Source organism: Anopheles funestus, chromosome 2RL, assembly GCF_943734845.2.
Source record: "Anopheles funestus chromosome 2RL, idAnoFuneDA-416_04, whole genome shotgun sequence".
NCBI lineage: Eukaryota > Metazoa > Arthropoda > Insecta > Diptera > Culicidae > Anopheles > Anopheles funestus.
Window position 1 is genome coordinate 90,438,017 of NC_064598.1, and position 23,017 is coordinate 90,461,033.

Sequence of the window (23,017 nt, forward strand, 5' to 3'; positions counted from 1 at the left end):
AGAGTTTTCTTACCGATACAGATCACGATTAAAATTGTTTTCCGATAATCTACAATAATAATCAAGATTTGTTAAAGAAATATTGATTATGTAAAAACTAAACATAAAAAAATGTCCACTAGAAAACTTTCCCTACAAAACATATTTATACAAGCAAAACTAGAACTTTGCGTGCTCAGCTAGTTTTTAATAAAGGAAATAACAATAAATAATTAATGCGTAAATAATAAACGTATAAATAACAAAAAAAACGGTGAATTTCGAAATTCACATAAATCAATTCGTTCGCTACGATGCCCGAACTAGCCAATATAAACGTAGTCCAATTCCAAACACACGCCCAACTGTCAACGCCAAACGCAGCTCTATTTTTTTATTGTGAATAGGTTCCCCGTTTCGCGCTGCAATTGGCTCGGTACGCGAAGAAAAACGCACGGCATATACGCGTGCGAGTGCAAGAACTAGATTACGAATTCGCCCTGCTAGCTAGCGCACGGATCATAAGTGCATACGTCTCGGGAAAAGCCAAACCCGTCCATTGATTGATTCACCGTGGAAAGGCAAGCGCAACGGGACGCAGGGTGTGAGGAAGACATCAACAAAAAATCCCGTGACCGTGAACGGCCGTGATCCAGCGTTTCATTGTCTCTAGAACAAGCTTTAAACACGAAAATTCGTAGCTGCTCATCCATTCATCGTAACAATCGGTTCGTACGTTTCACAGGCGGATGCATTTTTAGTGTTGCAAAACTGGTGCTGCAGTGATTTGTCCGTATTTTTCCAACTCGCAACGCGAAAGGTGAACAAGTGCTTGAAGTTCAAATCACAGCAACCTGTTTTTCCCTCCCGTTGCCCGCCCACTCGCGCTTACGTTTGTCATCCCCCTCCACCCGTTAGGGGTAGGGCGTTAGGGTGGGTGATGAAGCGAGTGCCACCGGGAAAGCGCGAAAACCATCGATAGTGAAAATGATAGTGAGCGCAATGATGCTGGCCGTGTTTTCCGCTGCTACTACTGTTCGCTGCCGTAATACCGTCGTTGTCACCCCAACCGTGCACCATCGTTACCGATGAGCGGGGGAAAAGCGCTCGAAGAAAAGCTCGAGGTTGAACGATAGCATCCTCGTTCGGTCGCGGTTGCATCGACGGTCCGTTTTCGTCGTCGACTGTTCTCATCAACCATCGTAGCAATCGCGGTGTGGTGCCTTGTTGGTGTGCTGTGTCGTTACGAGCGCGGTGTGGAAAAGCCGAAAAGTGAAGGAAAAGAAAAAAAGGTCGGTGTTTCATCTGTGTCGAAAGGTGTGATGGGAGCAACGATAGCATAAAAGCAAATAAATGGTTCATGTATCCGTGCTGATGAAGGTGACGGTGCTGTGAAGTGCAGTGAAAATCGGCTAAATAGAGAAATCCCCGAAAGCGCAACGAAGCAGCGTAGAGTGAAGGCAGCATAATTTTTTTTTGGGGGGCAAAACCTCAACACTACACGCCACATAGCGGTCGCATTCGGTTGCGGCACTATGCAGTGCCTAACGGGGCGTCCGGATTTCCACCGAGGGCATCACCACCGTCAACAACAACCACAACAGGTAGGCGGGTGTAGGATAGAGGATTATTTTTTAGTTTTTGCTTCATCCGACCGATAGATTGGTTCAGTATCACAAGCTGTTCGAATTAAGTGCGCTTATCCTTCCTCAAGTATCAACATTCACTATCACCGTAGGCATTGGTAGCAGCATGTGAGAACATATTTAGACACCAAACGACACACGCACGGACACACACACGCACGCACTACAGGAGACATCATCCCCGGGCGTAAAAGAAATTTCCACATCATTGCGAATTGTGCAAGAGAGATACATAGTGCGGTGCGGATTCTGTCAACCCTGGCACATCGCAGAACCTGACATCGGTTGCCACACAGCAACCGGTGCCTGTGCTGTGTCGTTTATAGTGCTCCGTCCACCGTCGTTCCATGGCTTACTTGGACTCAGCCGCTGGGTGGTGTTTAATTAAAGGGTGATGTGAGATTACTCCACCTGCCACCGTGTAGACCCGGCCGACCTCATTTAGCATACCAAAGGTGAACGGGGGGAACGGTTAAGCAGTAGGGCCGCCACAGCATCAACGGGAAGATGTTTTACGTTTTTTTTTTTATTGTTGTGTATCGCGGGCGTTTTGTAAGCTTTTTCTTATCTTCTTGAGCTTCTCGAAGCTGTCGCGAACAAGAAAAAATCTTATGAGTCAACTACTTGGCTTATCGGGTAGATGTTTCGTTTTGTTTTTTGCTGTATTTTAAATGTACTAAACTAGAAACGTTCTGTTGTAAAAACAAAAATAATTTGGTAGCGCTGTACCCAGTAGCTCCATTACAACCAACTAGGAAGGTTATGTCGCGCTTGTGATTCACCATTTACCGCCACTTCATCCGTTTCCGTTTCCTTGGATCGACATTGTTCTCAGCAAAACGGTGGAGACAACATGTGAATGATAAGTTAGAACGGTTACCATAATCAGGCATCAGGCAAACGGTCGGGCGTATGTTTACATAATCCCCACCATCGAATGACGGGTGGAGAGAATATTCGAACCGTTCGATGATTAGCACATTTTCCGTTCGGTTGGTGGGGGACCCACTGCAGCAGCGTTTTGGAAATTGTTCCGACAAAGAAGGCTACAAAAAATGCGTTCTAATTTTTCGTTCGTGCTTCACGAAATTTCAAACGCTCACGGAGAGGTTGCGCTGCTGTTGGTTTTTTTGCGTAAATATTCGTTGTTTACAAATTGATAAAATTAGTTCCTATTTTACGAGATTATGTGCAATTGATTAAAGTTCTTTTGGGACCGAACGGCTTGGTTGAAGCTCTATCAAGAGTTAAACATATAACGAACGTGTTTGATGAGTCATGCCATTAACGAATATACTAATTTAACTTTTTTGCTACTTTCTGTTCCCGGTGCTTGTGTAAAGGTGCCTGGCAACGAGAGCTGACAAAAAGGTGAAAAATTTGTCAAAACGGAGCTTTTGTCACTTTTTTGAGCTTTTGACAAAATTTTATTTTGTAGAAAATCCACGAAAAAGGTTGACAAAAATGGTGACAAAAAGTTGACAAAAATTTGACGTTCGCTCAAAACGTAAACAAGCGCGCTTTAAAGATAGTATATCGTGAATTACTGACCATTGCGGTGTTCTCTTTTGTTGAATTAACTGTATTTCATCCCTGCAAGGACACAGACCATCTTAATCAATTAATTTAAAGCCAAAATTACTGTAAAACTGCTTGCAATGCGTTGAATTTTCGTGTACATTGAAGATGATGTAGATTTTGTCAATCATGGGTTGCTATGTTTTGTCAAAGTGTACAAATGTGTGCACGGCCACGGGAAAAACTATTTTTTGCAGTTGACAAGCTGTTTTTGTCACTTGAAAAATTTGTCACCTTTTTGTCAGCGCTCGTTGCCCAGCACCTTAATACATAAAGATATTATTCCTGAACAAGATTATACGAAATTTTTTTTGGGCATTAAACAACCTACATTCCACTTAACGGCAATTAGATTTATTTTTTGGTTAAGTCCTTGCAATACAAAGGTGCCCCTTCTAGCTGAGATTCTATTCACGACCTTCAATGTAATGTATCGAATGCCGAAAGAACGAGACCCTGAAGTCGCCTTAATAAAATACTCACTTCTTAACACTAGAACGACCAGGATTAAGAAAGTCCCATTTCGACCGGACAAGTTTATTTTTGACGGCGAATATTTCGTGTACTTGTGTACCTAAATGTATCAAAAGCATTTTCCTTGATCCAATTACCGAGTTCATTGCACTTTTTTCTATATGATATGGGTTTAAATTATTCTTGCTTGCAACAAACGAGACAATTCCTTGCATTCCAATTATCTTAAAAGAGCTTGTGTGGGTTATGGCTTCTATTGCCGGGTTTACTTGCCAGCTTCATCTCTAATATTAGCTATCACATAAAGTCAATCTTTCATATCAGCCGGAACAAGCAGTTGAAGTAGCAGCAACGTTAAACCAAGACACATGATAACAATAAATGGAACAGTCGCCGGTGTTGTATTTTTATTGGACCTTCGTGCAGCAGGTTCGTTCCTTGCTGGAGAAGACCGATAAGCCACTGGAGGAGGTGGGAACTTCTACTCCAGCTTCGGGAAGAGAGAGAGCATATCGCACCACATCATCCCACGGTATTTACTTCCTCGGGTGCGATACCACAAGCGATAATTAAATCTTGTTAGCTTGGAAACTTCTGTCCTTGTCTGGTGATCCTGATGTTTACTCCATCCGGTCTCTATCTTCTTATAGCCCGTAACAGCAGATAGTGCCTTTTGCACGAGATAGAACGAAAATGGTACTCTGCCTCAGTGTCGAGCATGTTACCCTGTGTTCCAAATGTTCTGGAGCAACAGTAGAAAACATCTCCCAAATAGGTATACTTATATGTTTTCCCGTGCTTTCCCAAAAAAACAAAACTTGAGGTTTGAATTTTTGGGGCGGAAATGATCTGTCCGTGCTCTGAGCAGTGTTAATTAAGTTTATCCAAAGTTGAGACAACACGTACCGTTGGCATCCGTTGGGTTGTCCTATTGCCCTAAATGAGCCGCAGCAGTTTGCACAACTTGTTGAGTACTTGCCTCCGTGTGTACTGTCTGTGCCTGGTGTGCTGGTGGTGTCGTTTGACACTTGACGAAACTGTCTCACCGGCACAGACATCCCGGGCCCATCAGCGGTGTCACCGCTGGACACATCCGGACTCTCGTCACACAACACTGTACCTAATTAAAGCACGCTAAGGAAAATAAAAATAAATGAAACCCAACTGATCTTTTGGGTGCGCGAGGCAAAGCCGGGTGCATGAGCATGTTTCGTCAATTTGGCCTTTCGTGACTTCCCGGACGTGCGGGTCTCTGCGAGTTGCTGGAACCAAAAAGAAAAAACTGTGTAATCATTTCACTTTACACAGACCTCCCCCTCCCATCAATATTGGGGAGGGCCTAACCATCATCAACAAACCCGGGGCTGCACCAGGTGTGTCTTCCTGTCCATTCAGTGAAGAATGGTGGTGGGGACATGTTGGGGGAGAGGGGAAAAAACGGAAACATTGTTGGGCGACGGTTTGGCGGGCTCCAGTTCAATTACCCAGACCGCTCGAACTCTGGCGCACTGCAGGCAAGAAAATTGGACGTCCACAAAAGCGCGCCCGAGGTTGTACTACTAAGTGGGAAAATACTAACGTCCTGAAATTTCATCAGGTGCCCACCGGCACGGGCACATGCAATCTTTAGTTGTTTTGTCCACACGGAGTTTAGATTGCTTTTTCTCCTTCTCAACATTGAGGAAAGTCTTTCGTGTTTCGGGCCAATCCTTGGGTTTGGACGAAAGCCTGTCCAAAAACCTTTACTGCACCTGACGCTGGTGTGTATTGTGTGTGTGTGTCTGTGTCCGCCTTGGATTACATCAAGCAAATGCCAGTCAGCTCCTCCCTTCCATCCATCGAACTTCAATGTCTCATAGTTTCCTGTGTTTGGGAGGGGTTTTTTGTGGAATCCTTTTTATTCCCTTTGCCCATGACCACACCGGCTGTTAGGTTTGAAGGCAGTTGAAGGGCAAAACCCCCTACTTATATCCCCAAGACCTGCGAGAGGCAAAGGTGTCCAGTCTGTGGTGTTTGGTGTGGGGTAGCCTTATGGAGCGTTACATAATCCTTTCGCTTCAATCGATACGGTTTCGGTGGCCGTTTTTTTTGTTGTTGTTGTAATGGGATGCCTCACGCTGGGCAACCACCCGGTGCGATTCCACCTGCCGCTCCTTCGCCCGGTTTGGAAGCCGGATATCGGATTTGCTTGCTAGGACAAGTTGTGACATCTTCGGTGTGTGGTTTTTGGGAGTGGAAACGAAGAATATGGCATGCGAACCTCAGCGGTTTCGTGCTGCTTTGCCGCATGTTCATATAATTTTAGGGTCCCGCAAGTTCTCCTCTGCACATTGTGGCCACAACAATTTTCTGCTATTTGGTGATTCATTGAAAAAGTTTCACAAATCTTTTGACGGGTAGTTGCGTTTTGTTTGCTTTTTGGGGAGGGAATAAAAACGAAAAAGAAACATTTTTAAATAGAAAACTCGCGATGCGCTCCAGTAGCTCCAGAAGCAAGAAGCACCTTCAAAAATAGATTGCTCAGATAAAGGGCGAATTCTTACAAAGAAGAGTTTGTTGGTTTTTGCTAACAAACAAATTGCACAATTTATCCGCCGTTTTTTTATGTTTGGAATGTGACGTTATCGTCTGCGAGCATACTTTGGCTACGGTGTAGTAGCATTTAGATTAATATCGGTGTAGAGAATTGGTTGAAAAGGATGCCAAATGTTTGGCTACCATCACCATCGTAGCCTACAGTGTAGATAAGAAGCTTTCGGAAGCAAACACATGTTTTTAAACACATGGTTTACATTTTTTATGGGTCTACCGATGCCATTCCCACCTGGTCTGATAAGCGGCAAAGATTTCAATATTTACACCCATTCCTTTCTGCACGGCCAATGCTTTAAAGGAAGGTACGTTTGTTGTACGATAAAAAGTCAATTAACCTGGCCCCAGCTATAGCAGGTGCAAAGGGTGTTCCTGTTTGGCCGCTTCCCCAAACCGGCAAACCAAACATTGTGTTATCCCGTACGAGCCTGTAAATCCGATGCAATGTTACAGTAACAAACAAAACAAAACAATTGTAAATAAAAATAAAAATTGTTTTGAATAATTGGGTAATAAAGAATTTAAATACAGGATTTTTTTAGTAAATGTACAAAAAGTAAACTAAAAACAATTTTTTACTGTCATGATGCGTTTAACGTTAATAAAAACGTTTTACATTTTTAATTCCTCGCGATCAATATATTGATATAAAAGTATAAAAATCGTTCTTTTTATGATATTCATATTTATTAAAATATCATATGATGATTTTAATGTTAAAATTGTTCTGTTTTTTTACAGATCTTACGTGACACATTCATTTTGTTCGATACTGTGTATCGGCATTGCTTTTATTTGCCCTACACACTCTTATCGGCCCTACTCCCGAAGCAATACTGATTTGCAAAAGTAAATTCTTTTGTACTGATGCAACGGCTGTAGGAATTCCAATTTTTTTTTACATTTTGCCAGTTTTATCAGTTAATGGCTAGTGTGCATATCTCGGTGCATAAGCGGAGTTTTGTTTTGCACAAGCAAAACCCGGCCAGGTTTCCTCGGGAAATCCTCAAGTTGTGCTATTATTGCAAAACACTCGTCCATACAATTGACAATAAATTTCTGGTTTCTATTGTAACGATCCACACGCATTCACACACACCCGAGTAACAATATTGGAAGGAATGTGACGCACTTGCACAGCGACACAGTGCAGGGCTAGAATTAACTGCCATTTAATTACCCTGAGCCAGTAAGGCATCGGGTGGCCCTTATATCAATTACCACCGACAGACAGAGTACATCAATCGAGGAGAGTACATCATCCGAGTGCACCAGCAAAAACACCACCATCGCTACTGGCCCCTCGGGGGCGACAGTTGAAACGAAGCCACTATAAAATAAAACCCGGCCGATCTTGGAGGTGCACAAGGTCATCGGTGGTGTACGGGCTCTATTTGCATCGGTGAGAGGCGGGTAGCCGTGAAGTTTTTATTTCCACTAATAAACTTTATCATTTAATGAGTGTATCGTATCACGGGCGGTTGAGTTGTGTCGGCGACTTGGTCAGATCATTTATTTCGGTGAGTTGTTTAACATAATTTAATTTACTGTGGGGTGGAAAACTACCCCACGGCGATCGCTGATGTGATTTAGCCGTGTATCCAAATTTATCGTAAAACCCAATTATTTGCATACACAAAGAAAAAATGGTTTGAACTGGGTAGATAACAATTATCGATAAAATATTAGTATTATACACAATCCAGCATTACATTCCCGTTGGCCTGGTAGTCATCCTTATCATCATATCGGACTTGGCTCGATCTCATCACGGCGACAACTAATCAGACGGCGGGAACATTACTGTCCGTCGTTCACAGTTTTCCACGCGGTCCGGAAAACTGTTACATTAAATCGCTATTTTCCGACACGATACAGATCCACACACTTTCCCACAACACGCCACCCGCATCATCCTCTCAGCTCCCTGTTAAAGCGTTAATAGACGGCTGCCCGGTTTACCATTAGTTCTGGCCAGGGTCCTGCTCCGTCAGCATGATGGTATGATGAAACCGATGACGGGTTGACACGCACCTTCAATTTTGCCGATACATCGCATTGCGCCTATTGACTTGGCAGGACGGGTGACCGAAGGGACCGTTTGCCGTGATTGAATGAACCCCAGAGCCCAGTGGTATAATGGAGCATGTTGTGCAATGTAATACATCTGGCCTATAATCAACCGGACAATGTTTCAATGCACTAAAGAGAAGTTCATTTCCATAAGTGGAAATTTAAAAATTACTTCCATTGGCTGATGGAGGTGTGTGGTGATACTTATTTTTCGTTGGTAAATAAATAAACATAATTGAAATTGAATTATTGGGCACCAATTTATGAAGTTCTTGGGATAGGTAATTCGTAGTAGAATCATCATAAGTAGGGACTGATGCTGTTAATTTGAGTTTTCAGATATTGTACTTTTGTTCTCAAATTGTACTTCGATGATTAAATGCATTCCTCAACTAACACGTTGAGGAGAACGAACATAATTAAGAATTTCTTATCTTTTATAAATTACAATTCCAAAAATTCTACTAAGAAAATGTATAATATGAAAATGGATAAAAGCCCTTCCGACATGTTGGGCGCTCACTTTATGCCGGGTCGAAGTTGTACGCCGTGCTTTATCACTAATGTTGTTTACCCACTGATATACTGAGTAAATGTTGATTTGATTATTCGTTTATTTATTTTCTCGCTTCGTCTATTTTCATGTCCATCTTCACCAAACCCGCCGGATCGGTGCAGTATCCGTGCGCGGCGGCCTCATTCGCAGAGCCTCATTAAAAAAGGAAGGACTCTTTCTGTGCTCAGTTAAAGAAATCATTGCTTTGCGAACTACAACACTTACTACGAGAGAGAGAGAGAGAGAGATAGCGAGAGCAATAGAAAAAGAAAATAAATCAAAAGCTTGGCAAGGATACACAGAACTACAGTAGCAAACAGCAGACAGGTGGGAAAAGCAGGAACAATGAGAACGAAACCATTCCTGCTGATACTGACGTGCGTGCTTATGACCACCTTTCTACTGATCCTGTTTGGTTCCGCCGGTCAGCAGAATGATTCGTTGAAAAACATCGTCACCCAGACGCATCAGCAATTTCGCAACTTTAAGGTACAGTTGAAGCCATCGATTTCGATTAGAATTGGTTGGTAATGTTTGTCATTCGTTTCTTTCTTGTAGAAAAATCTCCGTGAATCAAACGCCGACCTACGGCCAGAAGTCGACCCGAAGTATCTGGCCCAGCTTGGCTTTACGCAACCGCTCTACAATGCTAGCCAGCGGGCAAATTTCACCATCGTCACATACGCCCTGCCGGGCGATATCGCGTCAGCACTGCTGTACGTTCAGAATGTCGCTATGAAATTTCCCGCCCAGCCACTGCTGGTGTACGATCTCGGACTGGCTGAGTCGGATCTGCACATGCTGCAGGGTTCCTGCAACAGTACCTCGACCACACACTGCACTGTGATACCGTACGATCTGAGCAAGCTGCCGGCCCATGTCGCCGACAGGAGTATGCACGCATTTCGGCCGATCATCATTCACGATGCGTTGGCCCGGTCCAAGCTGATCCTGTTCACGGAGAACAGCGTACGGCTGAAGGGCAGCAACACTGCGCGAGAGTTCGAGGACGTACGGTTGCGGGCGGAAAATAGTAGCTCCGGTGTGCTCGGATGCGCAACGAAACAACCCGTCACAAGCCGAACACATCCGAAGATGTTTGAGTACTTCGAGATTGCTGTCGATAACTTCTACTTTCTGCCGATGATGTCGCTCGAGTTTCTTTTCTTCAAGGATAGCGCGACGGTAAACGACAAGGTGCTGCTACCATGGGTACGCTGTGCGCTTACCTTGGAGTGCCTGCATCCGATCGGTGAGTGTCTGCATTGCTTGCTTCATTCCCATTTTGTGTGCAGTATGTACATAACTTTCTATCCTCTTTCAGGAGCACAAACTGGTGGCTGCAAGTACAACAAGAAACCGCTCTATCGATACTCGGGATGCCACGAGTATGACACGTGTGCGTTCAACATCATTCTCGGCATGACGTTCGGGTACGACGAAAGTAACTACTCCAACCAGGAACTGGCCAATCTGTACTATCTGGAAACGCTCGAGCAAGCGACAAAGATACTGGAAAATCGACGTAAAAACATTAGCGACACCTCGGAACATCCGTTTACGGAGGATTAAGTGGGTCGCGCACAAATACTTCGGCAATTCCTCGAATGTTTGTTTTCAGGCATTTTGTTTCCTCCTCGCTCCTCCAAACAAGTCGTGCGCCCCCTCACAGCAGTGTATTTCCTTTCACCGCAATACATTTTTTGCGGGGAAATGTTGTGGATCGCACCGCAGAAGAACAAGAAGTTTCCCAAGGAAATGTAGACACTGTAAGAATAGAGAGCAAAGGAAGAAATGGTGGCGAAAATGCTCTGCCGGAAAATAAGTATTATTTGCGAAAGAGCAAAACGAGCAAAAAGGGCAAATTGCGTCACTCACGTGATGCCAGTACATAACGATGTGTGGTCCAGGACTCTGTATATACGTTCCAAGCACAACAGAATGCATGTATTCATTAACGTTGCACATATTACTTTATATGGTCAGCTTAAAACAAAGATGGGATAAATTAGTCCTGGTAACCATTTTTTGTGCTTAGTTTTGTGTGTTTTTTTTGTTTGTTCTAAGCAAGCGATAAACTTTTTTTTCCCTGTTTTATCGTTATTATAAAACGAACGTTCATTTAGCCTGCAGTTAATTTTCTCTTAGACATCTGTTAACTGTGTGCTATCGTTTGTATACTCAATATCGTGCTTGGTTATATTTTTTGGGTGAGCTCTAGAAGTTAATAGGATGATGAGTAGTAAAGAAGGAAGTTTGCAAAGCAAAGGGACGGAAACACAATAGATAGGAATTCTCTCGCACACGGGTGGCATATAGAACCAATCGGAAAGCGGCGTAGTTCAGTGGTAGAGCAGATTGATTCTGTGCAGTTGTGATCAAACAATCGAATGGCCAAGGTTTTTAGGTTTAGAGTAAGGTACACGGGTGTTTTTGTTTTCGTTCGTTCTTCTCTGGTCGTAACATGAATTTGTGCCGTCTTATTTTCGTCCCCCAAAATTGGTGTGCTGTGCGTCCCCATACGTAGGCAGATTATCATTTTTGCGGCTTGTGAATGTATATAATTGGCCGCCATTTGAATGGGTTTTAATGTTAAGCGCTTAGTTCTTACTAGCCTGTATATGCTTTGTATATACCTTGTACGCTTGGTTACAATGAACTCGTTTACTCACACACTAACGAATAAGGGCAGCATTACACGTGTAAAACGCGATACGCGGTAATTAAACTATATAATAAGCAATGGAAATGTAAAGCGAGTGAGTGAAAGTGTGAACGATCGTACGTAACAAACCGTAATTCGGAATCGTTCACTTGTGCTGCGGCACACGCGCACGATAAAGGTATGAAAGCGACAACATATTGCATGGGAAACGGGGATACATTCGAGCAAATGTATTGTGAATTTACTACTACCACACCTAGGGCCAAAAAAGCACTTGTACGGTTTTTTTTTCTTTTATCAAAAAGTTTAAACAATGGCAGATTTTTTAATGCAAAAATGGCTTCAAACATTTGTCAGGTAGTTATTGCCAAAAACAAAACAGCAGAAACAAAAGGAAAAGCCAAACAAAAGACTTGCGCAAGCGTTTGGAACGATTATATGTCGCACAAGTAAATGAATCTATCGTTAGAATTCGCTGAACGGCGAGAACATTTGCTAAAGTTTAGGTCTTCTGTAGTATCGGTACGGAAATACGTTTTAATGCTTACCATGCTACATCACAAAAAAAACAGCAAAGAACCACCTCATCTTTACATCTGACCCCCATCAGGATCCTAAGGTACACCGATTAATTGACAATCATTTTGAACGATTTCACCGCTCATGCTCGTGTTCCTCTTTCACCTCATGACCTTCGCAAGGACCCCTTTGAGAAGGTTTGCAATGAAGGAATGATTTTTCAAAAAATACTCAAACCTGCCACTAAAATGGCTTTAAAAAAACGGTACGCAAACGGGTGCAGTGAAACGTACTTTCTTTGGTTCCTCATTTTGGATGGTTCGGTTACAACATTTCTGCATACTACATCCATTCCCCTTGCTTTCTGACAATCACAGCAGAAACACAGCTTTCATTGGTGTAAACTTTGTTTACTGGCTTTTTGTTTTGCGATATTAGCGATCGAGTGCGATTAGAACCATAGGTAGATTGTAACGTTTCGGATATGCATTCTTATGTAGTGAGAAGCTCGAACACATGTCCAAGCGAATGGGAGGAAAGGAACGATTGGTTTTTGCTTGCACAAGTTTTGCATCAGCATAAGTAATATTTGTCTAGTCATGATATCGCCCGCATGGATCCATTCCTGCTTCCGGAAAGCGCTTTTCACCAGCAGACCAGCATACCAGCAAGCATAACGTTGTTGTAGTACGACTTTTCGGCGTATGGGTGACAGGTTTACCGGTTTCCTGTGATACATAATATTATTGATTGGTACCGTCCACAGCAGCACTCTGATACGAATTCGGGTGAGAAAGCAATCCGCTTGGTTTGCTTCTAGCACTAAACTTCCAGGCGATTGTTGTGCGTCGGAGGAGTTTCGGTGCTTTTTTTGGTTTATGGTTTGGTTCGCGTGTTTTTTTTTGTTTTGTTTCTCCTACACCAAACTCTAAGGGTCCAGTGGTTTTCGTCCTTATTTATAGATGCTAGAGCAAGTGCAATCTGGCTCCCATTCGAATGCTTATAAACTCGAACGGCTCCGAAGTGTTCAAGACTGTTGCATCAAATGACCAACTGACCAGATAACTCGCAACACGGAAAGTCATGTTTACCACGTAAGTTTGCGTGTCGTTTGTTTCACACGGCTAATGTTCTTTCAAAACGTTCAATACTCAAAAGATCCGCACGGGAAACGGAAATGCAAAGGCATGTCTTATTTGGCGCGCAATGATCTACGGTACTGATTTATGTCTGCCGTATATTGGCTTACCTACAGCGTATCTTTGCGACTAAGCCTGTTCAGCTTAGCAACTCTTTAGACGGGAAGATGTCGTCGATTCCGATAAGGTTCAAAAACGGATGCTCTTACAGGAAAAGGATCCCGGATGGATGGTAATAAACCAACACCGGGGTGTTACAGGAACAAGCCATGCATCAGTATCAGAGACAGTATCCAGAGTAATGCACACATACCATTCAACATATCTACCAATACCAAGCGAAATCTGTCTAAGTAGCACTGTAATAAGTGTTTGGAATGCGAAAACTGCGGAAAAATTAACAAAACAAAACAATTATTAATTAAACCAGCTTTAACGAGTAAGGCAGTAGCGATCGGGGAAAAAACACAAGCCAAACACACACACATAAAACATAAAAGGATTATAAACCAGTTAAACACAAAAGTAAAACTGCAACAACAAAAAAAAACAAACAAACGCGCAAGCAAAACGGTGAATAAACCGGGCCACGAGTAGAAGTAAAGAAGTGAAGATGTTTTAATGCATGTTGTGTTTTATCGACAACATAAAATATGCGATGAAAAAAGATGAAGCGGAACAAAAAAAAACCAAACCCAATGCGGGAGCATACTACTATTAGCATTTAAACGCAGCAAAAGAAGAATCTCTTACCAACAATCTAGCGGAACGATCAAGAGAGGATTCTTACTTAACCCCGTACCTTACGCCCGTACGTCCGGTACCGAGTTACATATTTTAGCTGCCTCTAAATCGTACGATAAATTTACGTCTTTAAAATTATGAAAAAAAAACCACACATACACACACTAGGAGGACCAGTTTGTTATCGTAAACCAAAAGGAGGAAAACAGGTGATGCGTGCGTGTGTGCGCATTTTGTGTAGGGCGCCCAGGAGTTCGGATTTCTAGCTAATCTTAAGACTACTCTAAAAACGATTACAACATTTTGCGTACAGGTGAAGAAGCAACAACAACAACGAGACAAAGCACAAGACACACAGCAGGAAACTGTGCAGGAAATAAATGTGTAAACAAAAATAAAACAAGCCAAAAACAACGCGGTAATGCAGCACAAGCAGATGCAAAAACCATTGCAGCTATATGAGTAAATTGCGTTTTCCGATCAGTAACAAAAATATTAACGTACAATAATTTCGATCAGGAAGGAGAAAGTGAACGATTGTAATTCTTACCGATGAAAAATAGAATCACCTCGAATGAAAGCTTCCGGGTATTTGTAACGACACACGAGTGTGGTCTAATTTATGATAAATGCGCGGGGACGTCCTATATTGTTCGATTCTTAACTGTGTGTTACCGCTGTTGAATTGCAAAAAAACTGAACTATTCTAACTATAGAACTGTTTGTAATTTTAACCTTTGTTGATCGGTTGCGCTGCATGTTCCGATGTAGCTATCGCATGTGCAAGGCTTCCGATGCATCGCCAACAATTGCGTCCCGATGAAGATTGATCAATCATCTAGCATCTGCGCTTGGCAATGCAGGGTGGTTTTGCTTATGGAATTTATCTTCATTTTCTTCTAGTTTTCCTCTGATTGATCAAAGCGTTTTTTGGTTGTACGCATCATTGTGGGTTGCTTTTCTTCAAATAAAAACAACTATTGCCCTTTTACTCAACCGGCAAGCTTCAAAGGGACAAAACGAAAACGAAAAGAAAACAATAAGAGACTTGTGCCAGACCGTGACATACACAAGATAGATCAAAATGCGTGCAGGGAAAAGTAAAGTATAGATAAAACATTGAATAATCAAACACTGAGAAAAGGCAGGCAAATATGAAATAAAAGCGAGAACGAGAAAAAAAAACAACTTACAAATCGAACAAAAATATTAAGAAACTATTCAACACAACACAGGTAGCATCCGCGTGTGAAACATTAAGTCACCACAAAACAAGAACGCTTTTTCGCATTAGCAAGTGTAAGCAAACCCAAGGAAACAGGATGTGCTGTTTTAAGCATATAAAAGTGGGAAACCCGAAAAAGGTGGAAATAACTTAATATAGTTCCGGAATTAAAATCCCGCTGCTATGTCATACAAGATACAGAGCAAGAGAGGGGAAAAAACACATGCATTGGATAAGTAATAATTAGTAACGTTTAATAGTAAGCTAAATATGGAAAAATACAACGGGAACCACGGAGCATTCGACGAGAAAGATGAGGCAGGATGAAATGCGCTATTTAATAAAATTTAATTACACTTTCTCATAGCGTTTCGTGTGTATGTTTATTTCATATCGCAACAAAACGGTATAAGTTTCTAACTCAATTACGATCGCCTAGCGTCGCTGGTTACGATACATTTCCGAACCTTTGCGGGCCAGCTGATCGGCACGCTCGTTACCGAGATTGCCACGGTGTGCATCCACGTGGTTCCACTTGACCTGCATATTGCTCGAACTCAGTTCGCGATCGAGCGCCATGAAGTCCGTCTTGTTCTTCACCGGACCACCGCTTGCCAGCGTCCAGTCGCGCTGCTTCCATCCCGGCATCCACTTGGTGGCCGAATCGATCAAAAACTTTGAATCGGTGTTGATGGCCAACTGCTGAATGCCTTGCTCCCGGGCGGTCTTGATGGCTGATGTGGCGGCCTGTATTTCACCACAATTGTTTGTAGCCCGTCCGCTTACCGGCCGTGAAGTATTCCTGCGAAAGTAAAATGGCGTATTCTCATATCATTCCGTTTAGCCACAAGCGAATTCGCAACACCGTTATATCCTTACAATGCATGTCCTTCGTCGAAGTACACTCCAATTCCGGCGGACGCTCGAGCTGTTCCGTTGCCCTCGCACGACCCATCCGTATACACCTGGACAAATCCATCTCTGTCCCGCTGGAAACTATGTCCTCCGTTTCTGGCCATTTTCCTTGCTTCACAGAACTCAGAACGATCTTTCACTCGATTCACTACTTGATCCACTGACTGCTAACGTTGAACTGGCGGGTGCAGATCGCTGAAGACTTCTTGTAACTTCGCCTTCACCAATACCAGCGCGGGATGTAATACACTGCGTTCCAAAATGAAAGACTCACGTTATTTTTTTATATATTTTTTTTTAAATAAAAATTTAAAATTTTAAAAATAAATTTAATAAATACGTGATTTACGTTCAAAATCATAAAAAACATCCCGATGCATGCGACGTGCGACGTCGATAATTTGTCTACTAAACGATCATACATCGATCATATATTACGATTACATGGTAATATGGGGAGCGTTTAGAACAATAATATTCAAACATTTGCTTATATAAAAATATTTATCAAATACACAATATACAGGAAATGTTGTTTGAAAAAATCTACAATATTCAAAACAAAACTAGATGAGGCTACCATTTTGGAACGCAGTGTAATGTGCTGTAGTGAGGAGAAATTTAAAACAAAATTTCCGAAGGAAAAAAACATAGTAGGAATAGATGTAGGGATTGGTTGCTAGATTTTCAGCGAAAAGTAGGCTTTATGCAAAGTGGGTATAATATACAGGTGGGCTTATAGCTCTTTTCAGCAGGCCATTTTTAAATACCCGTTTGACGTTTCGCGTTACGGTTTCCATGCGTACCTTTACACCTCCACAACGATACACACAACCAATGTGACCAGAACTACCGATTTTTGATAACCCTACCGATTCACAGACGAGCACCCTGAAACTACCGATGTTTCATGAATCCATCCGAAAATCACAGATTTTTCTTAATATTGGTCAAGAAGCCATAAATGCATGTCCTAATTCATTTTTCATGGCAATATCTATTGTATGCAAACCACACGTATCGTAGAAAATAATCTGGTCACTCTGTACACGAGGTACGCTTTTTCACACACATGCTCAAATGACCGTAACGCGATCTGTCAAATCTTTTTTGTATTTTTTTACAGCGCAGTTGTCAAAGCATTAGGGATAAGCCCACCTGTATATTATACCCACTTTGGCTTTATGTTCACTGGGGTGAACAACACAAGGCATTTACAATGAAACTCTTTTATCGCTTGTACAAAGCGAAAGGTTTATTGTGCCTAATTTTCTCTAAAAAATGATTTTTCGTATTTCGTGTATTCGAAAGGGATGGGAATACAATAGAAACGATAGTTTAGAATCTTGGCGAATCGTCCACAAACACCATACGGCACAGGACAGGATTTTTGGAATCAAATTTCCACTTATTTGTTCGACGCGTGTGGCTTTCTGCGTAAAGAAGTACGCCGAGACCCTGCGCTGGCCAGGCGATAGATTTGGTGCCCATGCTGCATGCTTCGTCCTGTATTTTCTGGACTAGTTAGCCACAGTACCAATTGCGAAAAGATTGGTTTTATGAAGTTGTAATGAAATAATCGAATTCCAATGGTCTTTAGGTAAAAATAATTTATTCTGTTAAGGAACTTTCGTCCTCATATCATATAAATTATGTTGTGACTTTGTGGTTCATAATTCGGGCAGTAAAGTTACTTTGTGGCTTTTAGGACAATAATTTCTATTTCTCGGAAGTCTGACCCTATCAACTCCCATCGTACTGAAGCAAAATAGAATGCTTTGTTGTTTGGATCGCCAATGGTTGCTCGCGTTGGAAACGGTGTCGGGTTGCTGGCCAAAGATTTCTCCGCTGAACATGTCTGAACGTGTTGAGACGCGTTGAAACGCATTGGTGACGCAGTTGCTTTCCGTTTGCACTTGGTAGCAATATGATCGCTGTTGGCCTGGGTTCTGGTTCTGGGGGGCCCAATGCCCAATACTTGACTTGAGACGAATAGGAAACATTGTAATCGTAACTTTACAAAACGGGAAAACAAACGCTGCTCATCTTCTGAATATAATGTCCTTTTTTTCCTCTATCAACTTTTATGTTCCCTGTTACCAAACAACATGAAAATAGAAACAACGCAATAGAACAGTCCGACAAATGTGTAACAACAGCTCAGGTAGACGCATAAAAGGATCATAGCAACCGAGGTAAATCGAATACGCAATACTACGGAACAGAAAACTAAACAGGTTTATTTCACACAAAAAACAAAAATAACAAGAACCGGAAACGAATTAAATCACAATAGAAATGGTAACAAACCCCCAAAAACGGGGCAAAATCAGGTAACAACCAAATTTCAGGTAAGCGAATTCTAGGGCACGAGCCGATAAGAACCATAAAACCACACGAGCTCATTATTAGGCAAAACGCTAATCAAACATTATAAAATTGGAACACCCAAGAAAGGATGGAACCTTTTGTAGCATACGTTGAGCATGGAAGTTCACACAATAGCAACACGGTAAAAGCGTATCAACCGAGATGCGAAAAAACGTGTAAAAGAGTACATTACAGCATAGCTTCTAAGCAGCATCGATCATCAAGGCGATCGTTTGAAGTGTGAAAGCGATTACCGTTACTGGAAGCGTTGGAGACATTGAGGTTTACCCTTGGGTTGGAGGGATATTAAAAGTTCTTGAGATGAGAGGCCGATAGGTTTGACCTGAGTAGTAACTAACTGGCTTGACGGTTTAAACGATTCTGGCTCGTCTGGGGTTTTTTTTGGATAAGCTCAACAGATATGCTTATTATTATTATGAGAACAAGAACCGACTTCTCTTTTCCTGCGTCGCCGCCTCAGTTTTGCGAACGTTTTTGCTCTACGTAAAAGTGCTTACTTGGCTCAACGTAACAGCGGGGGGTTTATGTTTATGTTTATGTAACTTCGTTTATGTTCTTCAGAGTCGTATAACGCTTACATTTGCGTTACTCAACCAAATGGGAGTTTTGATCCGGGTTTCCTTTTTTCTTAAGTTGTCCTAAGGTGTAATGTTTGATGCAATATGTATCAAATCAATCAATCAATCAATATCAATCATGTGGTTCGAAATCAAGCGGCAAGTTTTATGGTCAAATATGTGTTCCTGAAACACATGTTCCTTGCTTTACACCTTATACAAGTATTTGTTAGATTTATAGAAGATTTGTGAGATGAAATGAACAGAGCGAGTAGGTAATCTTGGAAGTTAGACAATCTCGAAACGACTATCGTATAGAGATGATAAGAGTTACAGACATCGTTTAACAAGGTCTGGAAAGATTAAAAGATTGTTTCAAACATTTTTTAGTTAAGGAGTTTATTTAATTAATTAACATGCTGATCAAAACGATACAAATCTCCTGCACGATTTCTATTCTATCGACGTTGATTTCGATACATTTCGGATCCTTTGCGAGCCAGCTGATCGGCACGCTCGTTACCCAATATGCCACAGTGCGCATCAACGTGGTTCCACTTGATTTTCATATTTCCCGCCTTTAGTTCACTATCGAGCTCCATGAAGTCAGTCTTGTTCTTTACCGGACCACCGCTGGCCAGTGTCCAGTTGCGTTTTTTCCATCCCATCATCCACTTGGTGACAGAATCGATCAAAAACTTTGAATCGGTGTTAATTGTTAGCTGCTGAATGCCGTGCTCCCGGGCGGTTCGAATTGCTAACGAGGCTGCCTGTATTTCGCCGCAATTGTTTGTGGCCCGTCCGCTTACCGGTCGTGAAGTGTTTCTGTGGAAACGAAATCGGCAATATTAGAAGCATTCCCTTGGACACAAGCGATTATTCCTTACAATGCATGTCCTTCGTCAAAGTAAACCCCAAGACCAGCGACTGCTTTTGCTGTTCCGTTGCCCTCGCACGATCCATCCGTGTACACGTGCACAAATCCATCATCGTCCTGCAAAAACTTGTGTCCTCCATAGGTGACCAATTTGAGTACCGGAGTTGGAATTTCCTTGAGTAGAATAGTCTTTTTCGCTTTCTTGCTATCTGCTGCAAACGTCGAACTGGTAGAAGCACTTCGTTTACCATTCCAGTTCAATGCTGGCTTTTTGTTTGCAGTGAGAACGCTTCCAGTACAACTGCCTGTACCGCTGGTGGAGTTGGTTGTAATGAACTGTTGCGCTTCTGTCTGTGTGGGAAACTTTTTAAATCGAGCACCGGTAAATCCATTCACTTGCGCCTGACATTCCGGCCTAGAAAGAAAGCGAGATGTTAATATTACACACACAAAAGGGGATTCATCTTACAAAAAATCCAGTATTTACCACGTCGAGAAAATGCCCACTTGGCGTCCTTTGGCAACCGCGTAGAATGGCATCGTTGCGATCGTTCGCAGCAGTCGACGAAATAGCAGCTGCTCAAGCTGCATGTATCTGGTACAAGGACAATGGATGAACGGCTCGAACCCAGCAGATCTCGGAACAACAATCACGCACAAACAAGTTTGTTTACATTTCCGCAATTTGACAGATTGGCGACCAGCTGACATGCCGGAATTTAAAAAAAAAACATATAAAGGCGTTAAAAAGATTCACTCGCTGACTAGATCAACTGATGTTTCCAAAATTCCATTCCATTTCCAATTCTCAAATTTACCAAACAAAAACAGAAAGGCCTCTCTGTCGATAGCCGACACTGGTTTATTATAAACACTAGCTAAAATTGGAAAGCAGGCTCAACAAAAACGGTGCTAGGTACAGCTAAGATTTCATCTAGGCGTAATATAGGTTGTCGGTTTTAATTATCATTAGTCCTTGCCGACTTGCCGGTGTCTTTATCGAAACAGCGTCAACCGACGATTGCCCGGAAACCGCCCTTCGTTTGCTAATGCCGCGTGAATATCCTTAACCTCCGGAATGCCCTTGATTTCACCACGTGCGGCCAGTGCCGGGGCCGATAGTAGCATTTTGCGCGCCACGTTCTGCACATCTTCAGCGGTGATTTTCTCTACGATGCACAAAAAAAAACCATGATTAGAAGAAGGAATAGGCGCGCTTTTGTTTTGCGGAATAAAAAGCTTACCAATTTCCTGAATGAAATGTTCCGGTCGGCGACGTTCACCTGTCGCCAGCACCTGTCGGCCAATATCCTCGAACACAACCGGTCTCGCCTCGAGGTTCATCAATAGCATCGACTGTAGCTGTGTTTTGGCCCGCCGCAGTTCCTGATCGCCCGGTCGCGCCTGCATCGTGAACAGTTCCCTAGTGATCACCTCCACCAGGCTGCGCACGTGCGTCGGTGGTGCGGTGGCATGAATGCAGAACAAACCCGTATCACCGTACGCATGGTTGTACGCGGTCGCACTGTACATCCAGTGGTATCGATTAAGCACGTTCGTGTAGAGGCGCGTGTACATGCCCTTGCCAGGACCACCGGCAGAGAACGATCCGCCACCGCCCATCATCATGTTCAGTACGCAGGCGGCAATGAAATCTTTGTCCTGATGGGAGCACCCTTTCAAACCGATCACGACGTGTGCAAGCTCGGGAAGACCTACAGCCGCGTATACCGGGATGGCACATTCTTCCAGCTTCGATCCTCCGGTATACTGTGCCACGGATGTGTCCACACCTTTCGGATGGGACGAAGTGCTTTTTTCACTTTCCCATGTGGCTGAACCGTCCACAAAGTAACGTTCGGCCAAACGAACTAGCTCATCGTGCGGAACACCGACACCGGCCAGTACCATTCGTTCCGGTGTGTGATGCAGACTCAGATAAGACAGCAGCGTGTCACGATCAATTTTGGGAACATTTTCGGAAGGGCACAGCTTGGGAAAGCCCAAAGTATTGTCACGATAGGCCGCCGCGTGCACCATGTCCATCACAATCGGTTCCTGTTCCGGGCGCATGCCGAGCGTTTCCAGATCGAACTGTACCGCTTGTCGCGCTAGCTCTACCTCGTCCATCGACAGCTGCGGACGGAGTACGACCTCCGACAGAATGCGCGTCACCGATTCCAAACCCCGGCTGTCTGCGCTGGCCGCGTACACAAACGTATCCCTAGTGCTCTGACAGTCACAAATTCCACCGTGTCGCTCAAGCTCCCGGAAGATTACATCACGCTCACCGTATTCGGAGGTCGACTGAAAGGCAAGCTTCTCCAGGAAGTGGGAGATTCCGCTCGGGTAAGCCAATTCATAGCGCGGCCCGGAATCTATCACCACACCGACGGTGCAGAACTGTCCGAAGCGGTTCTCTGACGCTACCCGCAGCCCGTTGCTGAGCCGTGTGACTTGCGTGACATTACTCTGATCTCCCGGCCGGGCGTACTGTACCGGTGGCAGGTTGGGAATGGGCTGCGTCAGGGGCGGTAGTGGTGTGACGATTTCTTTCGAGGGAGTATTAATCGTGGTCCCTTCGGGGTCGCTCGCCCGGCCACCGGATGTTTCGCTTGCAAACAATCGCCAGTGTGAAGCATTGCTGTAGCTACAAGAGAGAGAGAGAAAAACAACCATTATCGCACGCACTTTGTAAGGCACGGGACTTCCCGTCCTGGATCATTACCATTTGTTCAGCAGTATCCGCTTGCTAAGCGCTCGCAGGTTGTATGGCAGAAACATTTCCTAACTGCTATCGAAAGTGTGGGGTTCTTTTCAATAAAATTAACACAAATCTACGGTCGATAACGTGCGCAACTTCTGGACTTTGTTTTGCAATTCGGAATACAGCCTGTTTCCAATTTATGCGTTCCAAATTATTGGTTGTCACAATGTTTATACTTAGTTTTCAGGGGTTGACTATTTAAATTGCTCGTTTTGAAGAACGATCGGAACGTTGAAACCCTCACAATATAATCTTTTAAAATATACAAAAATTTCAAAAATTTGGATGGTATTTTATAAACGAAAATTTCGTAGCACGTG

The 23,017-nt window shown here is 43.2% G+C and overlaps 3 protein-coding genes across 6 annotated transcripts in view; 1 reads left to right on the plus strand and 2 right to left on the minus strand.

The window, feature by feature from the left end:
* LOC125765666 (uncharacterized) overlaps nucleotides 1-11,922 on the plus strand; it is a 291,187-nt gene extending 279,265 nt beyond the window's left edge. Inside the window, exons 2-5 of one of the 3 annotated variants that reach the window (XM_049431041.1) lie at nucleotides 7,519-7,789; nucleotides 9,021-9,387; nucleotides 9,457-10,150; nucleotides 10,223-11,922. In XM_049431041.1, the coding sequence (XP_049286998.1) occupies nucleotides 9,244-9,387; nucleotides 9,457-10,150; nucleotides 10,223-10,470 (1,086 nt within the window). In that variant the 5' untranslated portion in view covers nucleotides 7,519-7,789; nucleotides 9,021-9,243 and the 3' untranslated portion in view covers nucleotides 10,471-11,922. The other 2 variants (XM_049431039.1, XM_049431040.1) reach the window with 2 other exon arrangements.
* A 3,632-nt stretch (nucleotides 11,923-15,554) lies between these two features.
* On the minus strand, nucleotides 15,555-20,621 carry LOC125765670 (ribonuclease H1). 2 transcript variants are annotated; one of them, XM_049431048.1, is made up of 3 exons: nucleotides 20,418-20,590; nucleotides 19,941-20,345; nucleotides 15,555-15,992 (listed from the first exon to the last, which is right to left on the minus strand). In XM_049431048.1, exons 1-3 carry the CDS (start codon nucleotides 20,519-20,521, stop codon nucleotides 15,626-15,628), a joined length of 876 nt encoding a protein of 291 aa, XP_049287005.1. In that variant the 5' UTR covers nucleotides 20,522-20,590; the 3' UTR covers nucleotides 15,555-15,625. The 2 variants fall into 2 exon arrangements, with proteins under 2 accessions (XP_049287005.1, XP_049287004.1); XM_049431047.1 differs by lacking the exon at nucleotides 15,555-15,992 and adding an exon at nucleotides 19,436-19,878 and having other exon boundaries at nucleotides 20,418-20,621.
* Nucleotides 20,622-20,772: 151 nt separating this feature from the next.
* LOC125765662 (mitochondrial-processing peptidase subunit alpha) lies at nucleotides 20,773-22,878 on the minus strand. Its single transcript, XM_049431029.1, has 3 exons — nucleotides 22,659-22,878; nucleotides 21,175-22,580; nucleotides 20,773-21,099 (listed from the first exon to the last, which is right to left on the minus strand). Exons 1-3 carry the CDS (start codon nucleotides 22,712-22,714, stop codon nucleotides 20,927-20,929), a joined length of 1,635 nt encoding a protein of 544 aa, XP_049286986.1. The 5' UTR covers nucleotides 22,715-22,878; the 3' UTR covers nucleotides 20,773-20,926.
* Nucleotides 22,879-23,017: the final 139 nt, after the last annotated feature.

Excerpts from the sequence above, each read along its gene's own strand:
- LOC125765670 (XM_049431048.1), bottom strand. The coding sequence starts at position 20,521 with ATGCAGCTTGAGCAGCTGCTATTTCGTCGACTGCTGCGAACGATCGCA. Across the intron at positions 20,346-20,417 it reads GTGGGCATTTTCTCGACGTG|GCCGGAATGTCAGGCGCAAG; the intron begins GTAAATACTGGA and ends CTTTCTTTCTAG. Across the intron at positions 15,993-19,940 it reads TTTGACGAAGGACATGCATT|GAATACTTCACGGCCGGTAA; the intron begins GTAAGGAATAAT and ends TTACTTTCGCAG.
- LOC125765662 (XM_049431029.1), bottom strand. The coding sequence starts at position 22,714 with ATGTTTCTGCCATACAACCTGCGAGCGCTTAGCAAGCGGATACTGCTG. Across the intron at positions 22,581-22,658 it reads CGGATACTGCTGAACAAATG|CTACAGCAATGCTTCACACT; the intron begins GTAATGATCCAG and ends TCTCTCTTGTAG. Across the intron at positions 21,100-21,174 it reads ACATTTCATTCAGGAAATTG|AGAAAATCACCGCTGAAGAT; the intron begins GTAAGCTTTTTA and ends TGTGCATCGTAG.